The 13,201-nt window shown below is 31.8% G+C and overlaps 1 protein-coding gene across 1 annotated transcript; it reads right to left on the bottom strand.

Moving 5' to 3' along the window:
• Nucleotides 1–8,712: 8,712 nt before the first annotated feature.
• Nucleotides 8,713–10,737, bottom strand: LOC132749726 (caveolin-1-like). Its single transcript, XM_060739625.1, has 2 exons — nt 10,559–10,737; nt 8,713–9,409 (listed from the first exon to the last, which is right to left on the bottom strand). The coding sequence occupies exons 1-2, from the start codon at nt 10,610–10,612 to the stop codon at nt 9,086–9,088; spliced, it is 378 nt and encodes a 125-aa protein (XP_060595608.1). The 5' UTR covers nt 10,613–10,737; the 3' UTR covers nt 8,713–9,085.
• Between the last annotated feature and the right edge of the window lie 2,464 nt (nt 10,738–13,201).

Raw genomic sequence — 13,201 nt, forward strand, 5'->3', positions numbered from 1 at the left:
TTTAGATATTTCTAGAGGCATTGTCTTAACTATGCTAGATAATTAGTCTCTTATTCCCGATGGAATAGCAGACGACACTTTGAGGTGAAACTATATTTTTCGTAAAGTAAAAGAATTTGTACTTTCAGGTATGAATGAAAAATAAAGAAAATCAGAAATTTGTTTCATTTTTTTTTAATTAGAATACAACACTAAAAAGCAGTCAAGTTTGTTTGTGAATACACCTTATTTAAGCCTTTTTTCAAATTTGGTATACAATTGCTCATTACTTAATCATTTAATATTGATAGGAATTAGAGCTAACAGTACTTTCACAAGTTGGAATATAAGCGAAAGGTGCACATTTAAAAAATTTAAAAAAAAGTTCAAAGTTAAAAACCTATTTCAAAATTGCAAAACCATTTTGTACTAGTAAAATTGGTTTATTTCAAATAGTGTTTTTTTGTGTGGTCTTTCTTTATATACGAAAGTAAAGTAGTATCCCACTTGTAAACATTTGTGCGTTTAAAGAAATTCTCGGTAATGTTTGATGTGATAGAAGAAGAAGATGGGGCAAACCATAATTATATCTAGTCATTGTTCATGTATATTGTATATTTAATTATGTCATTAGTCATTTTAAGAAAGTCGTTGCCGTAAAATTTAGTAGTAGCTTACTCAAAACTAATTATATAGAATAAAATAGTTTAGAGTTGGAATTTACATGTAAAGTTCAAGAGTACAGTTTTTATTTTATTCTAGACAGCTTTTATATTTTATCCTAAACATTTTCAACTGTTGACCATAGCATGTCACTACGGGCACAGGTCAATCAAAAACGTAGAGCAATAAATTCATACTTTCTTTAAAAACGAAAATAGCCCTATATAAAAGATTTCCCAACGTGGTTGTTTTATTTAATTCACTTTATTATTGGTGCACTTAACGACACATCACTTTTCATTGTAACATCGCAATGGATTATAAATTTGTCAAAATTTGTATAGAATTATTTCAAATCTATAGCATTTTCTTTTACTTTTGCACGTATTAGTTTTTCAATAAGATTGGCCTTAATTTTGAGCCGTAATTGAATGTAAAGGTGGTGCTGTTTGTGTGTTTATTTCTTGTACATAAATTAATACTAAACATTTTAAAGAATATATTCTCTAAACCTTAGGAACCAGTACATAAATTATAACTCTATGTTTAAAATATAGTCTCTAAACTACAAGAAACATTGAAAACCACTACGGAAGCAGTCATATGCATACGTTTACAATGTGGGCTTCATGAAAATGGCATCCATCCGATCAATGAATAAATATGACTGGTCCTTCATGATTAAGCTGATGGTTTCACGTGCATCTTTTTGTATACCGTTCTTGAAACTCGTGAAACACGTGAAAATCGTGCAGTATGAACATAAAATGAAGTACAAGTGAACTTCACACTCCTTCATTTTCCAACATTGTTGTCCTTTTATATGTACTCGCTCATAATTTAAACATTCATTTTTCACATTTGTGGCATATTACCAAGTTTATCTAAATATGATTTGTCTTATAGTATATGATTGAACTTAAAAGTATTAATAATTGTTTGTACAGTCAAACCTGTATAACAACGCCATTCAATTAAGATATCGAACATGGTCATAATAGACAAGTGGTCTTTATTTGGAGTTACCCTGGGGTAAGTATCTCACAGCTATCGTTATATTTGCGTTTACGAACGTGCTAACGATTGACGGAGAGACGAGCGCGGGTATCTCGAAAGCGATATTTAAGCAATCGTTCGTTCCTTACTCGTTAGTTATTTCCAGTTCGTGAATAAATTATGTAATCATTTGAATGATTAAATTATGTAATCATTTGAATACCGCGAACAGTGTGTTGAAGAAGGCAGAAATGGCCATATAACGAAACTAAACCAAGACGAATTGGAAATGCAGAAAGTTCCTATAAAACTGACGTGATTACTTTTGAAAGGGAAAAACTTAAAATAGAAACTGCAAAACTAGTAACAGTAGAAAAACGACTGTATATTGAACAGCAGAGACTGACGATTGTGCAGCAAAGGTTGCAAGTGGAAATCAGATATTTTAAACACTTTACTCAGTCAAAGCTAATATTCTTCTCAATACCCTCCCTCATTTTTTCAGGCTACAGCAACGTGTTGGTATACTTTCAAGATTCATACTTGAAAATGTTACTTTCATGGACGAAATATTGAAATTGCAAATATCTAAATGAATGTAAATATCGAGCATTCAATCGTCATAGTAGTCTGTTTATTAAAACACATATAAGGACTCAAGTTAGTTCATAACTTTGCTTACAATGTAAACGCTTAATAAATGGATTATGTACTCGTGCATGTATATGCAAATGGTCTCACCATAAATAATCTAGAATTCTTTTTTCTAATGTAAGTTTTAAAAAAACGATCGTGATATACCAGTGACAATGATTACATGTATTACTATCATGATAATGATGATGATATGACGACGACAGCGACAATGGGTTTAGTTTTAAAGATATATTAAGAAAATGTTTTTCGATTGAGGGAAATATGGACTATTTTCACGAAACATGATAAAATTCGATATATTTTCACGAGCTGGAAATCTTACTTTTACTCTTTAAAAAGGAAGTTCCAAGCTTTATAAATTCGTTATAAATATTCCTGACAAGTTAATTGGTTGTAAATAAACGGTTTTATGCAATATAACCCTCGCCTGGCGGCTGAGTGATATTTACAAACAACCGTTTAAATAAGGCCGTGCAACCTGTCTTATATAAAACAAGAAGTATCTTGAAAAAAGATACTCGGCCGAAGTAAAACTGGTTAACATGCAAAATTATGTTATTTCTAAGTTTTTTAAACAAAAAGAAATACTTGCACAACAATGACATAATAGTTATTTCTTGTAGTTTATGGAAATACCCATTTTGTAAGTATTGAAATTAAATTATAGCATATTTATATTGATAATTTTTCAAAGTAGGACAACTTCTATTTTAGGTGTCCCTTTAACTTGTTTTATGCTAGACTTTATGAATTTTGAAATCATTGACAATTTAACCAAAACGTTAAGAACTATCCTCATTCCTATACACTTTATTTTAGAACTATCCTTTACATTTTATTTCATAGTGGCAAAACTATCTCTTACATTTTATTTTAGAGCTATCCTTAAAATTTTATTTTAGAATGGTTACATCTATCCTTTACGTTTTATTTAAAAATGACTAATGAGAATATGCCGATTTCAGTTTGTAGCAAGCTCGAAGAGCTGGCCCGAAAGGCCTGCTAGCAATGCGAGCTTTTCGGTAACGCGAGTACCAAGTGATGGTTTTGAAAACTTTCGTCCGAAGTACTGAATTGACAGATCGCAACTTTTCGAGTTACAAGATAGCGATAAAAGCCGAGGTATTCTGATTAAAAACGGAAGCGTAGACTGGTGTCCTGTACACTCATATAGAACCATAATAGGACAGGGAATCAGAATAAACGGAAGCAGTGTATAAAATACCGAATGACAATTTTAAAACGGAAAATGTAAAATAAAAATGAACGATACTATTAAAATATTATTTTATGGTAAAAGTTAATCGAGCTCGCTTTGAGGCTATGCCTTTTTCATATTTACTCTAAACTGACCAATAATAATTCTTTTCATATTCAGTCCTTCCCTGTTTATTTTACAGGAAGTCAAACTAATAACAGACGGATTTCGTCCATTTTTTTAATGGCACTATGATGAATATGTGTATAGAACTTTAAACAGGACATATCTACTTTGTATCAAGTCAAAACAAATATTGACTTGAGTGACCTCCCCTGACAACATTGCAATTGGCATATGGGTTCAAAAAGGAGGTTACTGTTGCACTAAAAAAGAGTCAGTTAGATTGACCTCCCCTGAAAGCATTGCAAATGGCGTAAGGGTTCAAAGGGAGGTTACTGTTGGGCTCCGAAAAGAGTCGCTTAGATTGACCTCCCTGAAAACATTGCAAATGGCGTAAGGGTTCAAAGGGAGGTAACTGTTGCGCTCCAAATAAAAAGAGTCGGTTAGAGTGACCTCCCCTGAAAACATTGCAAATGGCGTAAGGGTTCAAAAGGGAGGTAACTGTTGCGCTCAAAAAAGAGTCGGTTAGAGTGACCTCCCCTGAAAACATTGCAAATGGCGTAAAGGTTCAAAAGGGAGGTTACTGTTGCGCTAAAAAAAGAGTCGGTTAGAGTGACCTCCCCTGAAAACATTGCAAATGGCGTAAGGGTTCAAAGGGAGGTAACTGTTGCGCTCCAAAAAAAGAGTTTGTTAGAGTGACCTCCCCTGAAAACATTGCAAATGGCGTAAAGGTTCTAAAGGGAGGTAACAGTTGCGATCAAAAAAGAGCAGTTAGGGTGACCTCCCCTGACAACATTGCTAATGGCGTAAGGGTTCAAAGGGAGCTAACTGTTGCGTTCCAAAAAAAAGACAGTTAGGGTGACCTCCCCTGACAACATTGCAAATGGCGTAAGGGTTCAAAGGGAGGTAACTGTTGCGATCAAAAAAAAGCAGTTAGGGTGACCTCCCCTGATAACATTGCTAATGGCGTAAGGGTTCACAGGGAGGTAACTGTTGTGTTCCAAAAAAGAGACGCTTAGAGTGACCTCCTCTGAAAACATTGCAAATGGCGTAAGGGTTCAAAGGGAGGTAACTGTTGCGCTCCAAAAAAGAGTCCCTTAGAGTGCCCACCCTGAAAACATTGCAAATGACGTTAAGGTTCTAAAGGGTGGTAACTGTTGCACTAAAAAAATGTTGATTAGAGTGACTTCCCCTGAAACATTGCCAATTGCGTAAGGGTTCAAAGGGAGGTAACTGTTGCGCTAAAAAAAATATTGATTAGAGTAACCTCTCCTGATAACATTGCAAATGGCGTAAGAGTTCAAAGGGAGGTAAATGTTGGGCTCCAAAAAAAGTCGCTTATAGTGACCTCCCCTGAAAACATTGCAAATGGCGTAAAGGTTCTAAAGGGAGGTAACAGTTGCGCTCAAAAAAGAGTCAGTTAGAATGACCTCCCTTGAAAACATTGCAAATGTTTTCAGGGTTGAAAGGGAGGTTACTGTTGCGCTAAAAATAGTTGATTATAGAGTGACCTCCCTGATTAAATTGGAAATGGCGTTAGTGATTTTCGACCATGCGACCACATACACGCATCACAAGATTCCCCTTCTCTTACGAGAAAGGGACAAAGAGTTGTCCGCCCTTTTATTAAAGGGCAGACTTTAAAAATGCCTTTGCCTTATGTTATTGATAAGGAGGCTAATTTTCACAGATATGTCTTGAATTGGTTTATATACAACATTAGTAACGCAAACCAAGCGGGTTATCAGTTTACGTCTTTTTAAGTCCGCTATGAAATTTTAAAAAGATCATATATAACTTCTTGGAAAATTTTGAGTTTAAAGTTTTTTCTACTTCTCATTTTATGTATATAGCAGAATTATTATAATTTTGCAAAACATGAACGTTTCAAAAACGTTTTATATGCGTTAAATATTGGAGATATATTTCACACTGTTTTCACATATTAACCTGGGGGCATTTTTGCCGAAGTACTGTCCAAGGACAATAACTTGAGCCTATGTTTACATAAAAATTAATAATAGGTAAAGCAGACTGAAGCCTAATAAATGAAACATAAAGTAAAACGTCATATTTCATGTGCCTTGATAGCGCAGTAGGCAGAGCGTCCTTGTCAGTGTTGTTTCGTGCATTTAGATTCTCGTATCATAGTTTGGTACCATTACATTTGAGTGTTTTATGCATCTTTTTCTTATTTGACCAGTTTTGTTTCAAATAGTTACAAATGCATGAGATAAAATATTTTTGTACACAGGTTGATATGCAGTTGTGTTCTTAAAATGTTAAATAAAAATTTTAAAAAATCACTTGAAATGTAGTAAGTTTCTTAAGAGTGGAACAAATATGAAATAAAAATGAAACATATACAAAAATGTAATAGAAGAACCAAATGCATGCATATTCAAATGATCATACAAAAGACAGACAAAGTGAAAAAGGGAGAAAAACAATACCAACAACAACATCATCATAGTAACATGGCAGACCGATGGGTTCAAACATATAAGTGCAAATCATTAAAAGTTACTGTGAAATTTTCTATACGACGGTACACATTTTTTTAGAATTAAACTATATATAGTTGTTGATACTTTTAATCTCAAATAATATGCAGACTTACCCTTTATTTGAATTTTCCAAGACCAAATTATCATCACAGGACAATTAATATGGACAATACACATTTAATTTCTATATTCGACTTATTCTACTTGAAAAAGAAAAGGTAATGTGATGGGCTGCAAGAAGAAAAAGAGATTAAACTTGAGCAGCACGCAAATATGAGGTAAGACTACATATTTTTGTTTGCATGTCTTATCATACCTGCTGAATTTGATCGTTACAAAAGTATGAAGTAGGATCATGAAGTCACGCAAACCTTCATCCGTGTGACGTGAATTAACGATCTTCTCGGGAAAATTCCTTATCAAAAGAGATACCTTATTTTCAGCTACATCTACCCTTCATATCGTAACCTAACGCAAAACATATACAATTTATGACAGAGCTTTATTAGACACCGCGTGCACGTCTAGTAGATATGCATTCGTTCAGTCAGCAATGGGGAAAATTTAAGTCTTGTTTTTGTTTATTTATTTTTTGTTCTAACAAAATTACACAGTTTTCAGATTTCGGATAAAAATAGCTTTTCTGATGATCAACATGTCCCCGAGGGTCATGGAATTAAATAAACGTTAAACAAAAGTGACACTTCCATGGTTAAATATCACATTCTTTTTATTTTTATATATTTTTTTTATAATTTACCAATAAAATAACATGCCAATGAGCCAGTCTATATTCTAAAGCAGGAAATTATCGAGCGGAATATCCTCGGCTATTGTCAATATCAACAGAAAGGGCCGAAAAGTTGCGGTTGAAGAAATAAGGTATAATCAGCGTATTCCTTCAATTACCGTAATGCATTTTCAATCTTTATTTAGTGGTCATTGTATCGACGATATATAGAATATGTTTTAGAACAAACACGAATATATATACATTTTGAAAATAATAAAAAGTGGTTGAATTGAAAATCTTAAATTTAGTATACAATCATTTAATTATGCCTCCGTCTATGGAAAGCCATGCGTGTGCAGGCTGATCTGGATCTGCATTGGTCGCATATGCGTTAAAACACATATTCATGGGGTAAAGGGTTAAAGTATGGAAAACCATGGCTGTCTGATATTGTTCTTTTTCAATTTATTTAACCATTTGGATAGTACCTTCTTATTTAACAGGAATCCATTATAATATTAATCCACAGTTACAATATATGAAACCATACTGTCAGTGTTTGAAACCGAGTTAGCAATATATAAATTGATTTTCTCAATATACGATTCCAATTCTTCAATATATTCTACCACTAGATATCCTTTATATATCAATATATTAAATCATTTTTACAATATATGAAACCATTTTATCAATGCATTTAACTAAGGTAGCAATGTATGGAACCAGGTGTCCTTATATGAAACCAAATTATCAATATACTAATTCATTTTTGCAATATATGAAACGATTTCATTCATGTATTGAACCAAAGTGGAAAATTCAACAGCGATCTCATAATGAGGAAATATACTTATAAGGCTAACTAATAAACAACTTGGCAATTCTTAATAAGTTGAGGCAGTCGTGTACAGGACACAGTCCAAAAGGATGCCTTTCTAAACATTGTTTGCGATATTCGTGTTGTGACATTAAAATGGAACACATTTTATCTGAAACGTTATATATCTAGCATCATTTCAACTCTTAAAACCCTGGAAAACAAAGAGATTGGCCTTTTCCATCAGTAATGTTGTAAACCAGTTTATTACAAGCTTTTCGGTAGTTTATAGAAATATATCAGTGAAATAAAACAAACTGTTATTTCACTGTTTGAAACAGTGAAATTATCAATTTGATAATTTTCACTGTGTTGAATTTAAGCCCGTTAAGTTGTTTCAGTGAAATACCAGCGTGTACAGTATTATAGACCAACTTTCTGACGTCCCGTTGTAAATGACGTCACGTTGTATTATTATTTGGCGCGCTTTTCATAAAGTATTAGGGTAAATGTCTTTTTAAACGTTTCTTTGCATATGATAAAAAGAAAATTTGTTTAGTTCAGTGTAAGATTGAAATGTATTTCACCGAGCGAACACCAAAAGTTCATATTTCACGAGTGGCGCAGCCACTCGTGAAATATACCTTTTGGTGCTCACTCGGTGAAATATATTCCGAACTTACACTGAACTAAACAAATATCCTCTATAGCTTTCGTATTTTAATGCTGAAATCCCTAAACTTCAATTGGACCATTCCAACTTCAGAACTGGGCAAATCCATTTCACAAGTTCAAGTTGCGAAAGTTTGGAATCGGACAAACAGGAAATGACGTTATAAGTGTAGAACTGAATCATTGAATATGAGTTTAGTTATTCATTGCATCAAATCGGTGTAAACAATATATTCATATAAAGGAACTTAAATATGGCGGGTATCACAAAACAAGTTTGGCTATTTTTTTCCTAGAGTGTAAAAGGGAAGAGGACACATTTTATCAATAGATATCTAAAACTTTTATACAACAAACTAAAATATTTCTTAGGTATGTTTTTTTATTAAAACTAAATAAAAATGTAACAAAATATATGAGAAATTTGTTTCCAAGTAATAAATAAATCACAGGTTATTTTGTATAAATTATTCCATTATATAAATATATCTATCACAATTCTGCAATGTTAAAAAGATATTTCAAGATATCCCACACTCGAAAATTCGCAAAGTCCAACAATGCTTTTAAATCCGTCCGACAAACACTGGGCAGTCATTCAGCATTGTTTCTATTCAATGCCATTGAAAAATTTTGAATTACATTTAAACATGATATTGTCAATGAAAGCAAAATGACATCGCGAATTTGAAGAACTTATTTCTGGCAGTAAAAATGAACTTGGCACCTCAGACTGTCTATTTCTTGAAATGGACAAAGAGGGCACCGCAAGCTTCACAACATGGCTCCAAGCAGCAGCTCATACAGGTCTTGGTAACCTTGGTGAACACAGCACAGTTGATCTCGCACATTCTCAAGATTGGTGTGATGTACCAAATATGATAGAAAGCAATCGAAGCAAATTCGCAACCCCACTCGGCGGCAATACAGATTCCGTAGAAGAGGGTCAAAAGTTTGTAGCAAACACCGAGCCAAAGATTGAAGCAGGTGTAAGACAGCTTCCAGACGCAGTCGATACTGTGAGCACCCTCGGGTTCAGCCAAGACATCTTCAAATTGGACCTGAAAAATAAGACGGAATGCTTGAATAAGAAGAAAAAGTAAATGTGAGGTAATCACAGGAAGGTTTTTTTTACCGCATTCTATACAGGGATAAAATTTAAGATGTGTATTTGAATATTCATGGGTCGACGCAACAGATAAAGTGTGTCTAAACAGGAAAACATGAACATGTATATCAATCTTAGAAAATGTCTCGAGTTCACAAAACGCTCTTGTATTTTTATGTCCTAGCTAATACCGTGGGAAATGTAGATAAATATTTGAAGAAGAACCCGGGGAATAAAATGAACTGCTAGAATTTTGAAACTTTGCATTTTTTACATTATAATCAAAAATTCTAAAAAAGTAAAAGATGCTAATTTAGTGTTTGTACACGAATGGAAAAAGAAGAATTTTAAAAGCATTGGTTAGGAATCCTGTTTTTATTATCTTAACTTATTTTTTACAAAGTAATGGAGTGCATACTTTAAACGCACGTTTGTGACAGTTTGAAAGAAAAAAAAATTATCATTTTTTAGAAACTTTTCGTAATTCTGAATTTAACTTTGAAAGAATCAATGCAGGCATTGATTGAGCTCAAAATCTGATCAGTTGAAGAACAAGCATGGAGGACTTGTTTATCTAATATACATGTCTAGAGTAAATATTATTACTTATATTCTAAAACATTTATTTCTAAAAACCGTCGTCCTGGTTTCTCCCGGATTTTTCTCTTAAGGTGTGACAATTTATCGAAAATACTAATACAAATATTGTGATCAACATAATATTAAAAAAATAAAAAGACATATAATATAGTCTTTTGCAGTATTTTTCAACAATCCACTGCTTGTTTGTAAACTTGTATTTTAACACGTGCATTTCGTGCAGTAATGTAAGATTAACTATATTTTCATGAGAAAAAATGGAATTTGGGAATAAACCGGTTTTTTTTTAAACATTGCTTTGTCTGATTCAAGTTAAATTTGAATTTAGAAAAATAACTTAGGAAACAATCTGTACTAGATACAAATCATTGCATTATTTAAAATTTTGCTTTATGATAAATTACATTTCAATTAATTTTGCAATTTTAATTCATTATCTATTTATTTTTCTATTTTATTTTCGCAGAAAATGTATTTATATAAGAATATGTAGACATCTTACCTTGATATGTTGATTAAGACCGTTGGGATCTCTGTTGACAAGATCTACTTCCATGATTAATTAGTTAAAGCTGAGGAAAGACTCCAGATAGAAGTGTAAGGACCAAAGTCTGGAAGAGGTTTGATTCGGACTCGTTGTTGGTCAGTTATTTATTGCCTGTCCATTCTTAATGCGTAACCACGGACACTGTATAGGTAGAAACCTGTTATAAATACATAATTCGCTCCAATGAATAGGGCAATCAAACTGGACAATGACTTAACAACAAATTAAAAGACACTCCGTGTTTGTATTATCTGATTAAAATTCGACGGAGATAATTGAATATTTTCCACGCTCGATTTCGTGTCGGGTCGTGTTATTTCTTTAATTTTGAATTAAAAACATAACAAATCTTTTGTTTCATTAAAATTAATCATTTTAAGTACTAAATTGTAAAATAATTTTGTTTGAAAGTCCAGGAAAAAACATATTGCAATATTAGCAAAGGATATCCGAAATAATATTGACTGATTTATAATTATTTCATAAGATAATTTTTCTTTTTTATGTAATTTGTTTCTATTTTCTTTTATTATTTTGTTTGAATCTATATGGGTTTTGTGTTGTGATTTGGTTGGGGGTATATAAAAACGGAGAAAAAGCAAAGTTACAATAAATATTCATAATTCTCTCGGCAATATACAATCATTTTAAAAGCTAAAGTAAAGCTTTTTAATCCTCAGAAAAAAATTAATATTTACATATTTAGGAAGGGAAAACATTATTTTTATAACATTTTTTAAACGGTGATTTTAGAGAAACGTAAGATGCGTGATATTTAGTCATTTTTCTAAACTATTTAAGCGCAATTTTGTCAATTAGTTCAACCACAAATGATGAATTAGTCCTTAACAAATATATAGTCATACTTCCTATTTCAAGATTTAACTGTTCGTGAAGCCAAAAGTAATGCTGTCCTTTTTATTCTTGACAAGTTTTTTTTAAGGTTTCTGTTACCGTTTCCAGAAGGTATTCATTGGCCGATTGATCATATTACTGCATAATCTTAGTGGGAAGTCAAAATACCATTTGTCTTACCTTTTGCTACGTTTAAGACAAAATTAGCCTTAGTTTTTTTCGTGTATAATATTGATTCATTTAAACTATAGAAACCACTTAAATTGATTCTGTAAGATATTCAAGAATTATTTATTATTTCTTAAAATTCATTTCTAATAATTTTGGACTTTAAAGGCCCATTATGCTCTAGAAATACTATACAAAAAGTTACCCATTGGCAAATTACCTGAACCATCTTTTATTAGTACAGATATAGTGATTTAGAATCTTGTACGGAAGTCAAAATACTAATTTTTCATTACATTTTGCTACCTTTATGACAAACATGTTTACATTAATTAAGCGCTACTTTTTCAGGTAGCAATCATCTAACAATTTCTTAAACCATTTTCTTAATGTAACAAAATTCATGTTTGCCCTTTCGAAAGAATAATTAAATGTACAACATGTATTGTTTTAAGGCATATAGTGCCTTTAACTGTATGAACGTATATTTGAATGACCGAGTTACCATTTCGGGAAATGGAACATTGCTTAAAGGGCTTTTTTTAATACCTTTTTATTATTAACTTATTGTTAATTATCCGGAAAGAACAAAATTCTATTTAAAGACTTATATCTGTGTATAACATCTTGTTAACAATAAACTCAGTCGGTGAAATACAACAAATCATTCTTTAAATATAGATTTTCAAAGTTTATACTAGAAGACAAACTTTGTGAAAAAAAGAATCAAATAAATGGTGTAAAGTGTCAAGGGTTGCGTTTCGTAATGATACATGTAGAGGTCCTTTGAAATATTTTTATAATTTAACATATCAGTTTAATTTCGCGTTGAGAGTAGATCTAATAATATGAATATATAGATGGTCTTACATAATAATACTTTTTAAGATACTTAATTCGTAGGCATTATACTTTTATTATTATCATACATGTATAATACATGTATTTGCATTGTATTGCTATATTGTCATGTTTCTAAAGATCAATTTTATACAATATAAGTACAAAATTGATTCGATGAATGTTACGCATTGAATGATATAGAATACACGAAGTACGGACTTGTTTCTAACCTGATTGTTGTTGCAAAGATTGGGGGAACTACTTTAATTAAAAATAGAATAATGTTGTGCAATAATCGCCGATAAGTCTAATTCTTTTTTGAAACACTTATAGCAATATTCGGTAATGTAACAACAGTGTAACAAACAACAATGGACAATAATAGACATTGGGGATACCGTTATAACACCACTTTCTGATTGAAGATTATTGTATTGACAAAACATGTAAACAATTTTTAAAATGCTATTTTACTTTTATTTATTATGTCATGATATAAAACATAGTATAATCGCCTCCAACCCACCCATAAAAGTGTATAGTGTAATACGTAAATTTCAAAATAAATACAAAATGTTATTTTGTTTAACGATGAAATTATTTGAAAAGATAAGAAATGGCCATCCATGAAATCATCAAGGCAAAGTTATAATTTTATATATCGCATATATAGAAAATAAATGAATAAATGTTCAGATTGATTTTTTGATTGGTGCCTGCATGCGCATTCTT

The sequence above is a fragment of the Ruditapes philippinarum genome, unplaced genomic scaffold (genome assembly GCF_026571515.1).
Source record: "Ruditapes philippinarum isolate M1 unplaced genomic scaffold, ASM2657151v2 ctg531_1_1_1_1, whole genome shotgun sequence".
NCBI classification, from domain to species: domain Eukaryota; kingdom Metazoa; phylum Mollusca; class Bivalvia; order Venerida; family Veneridae; genus Ruditapes; species Ruditapes philippinarum.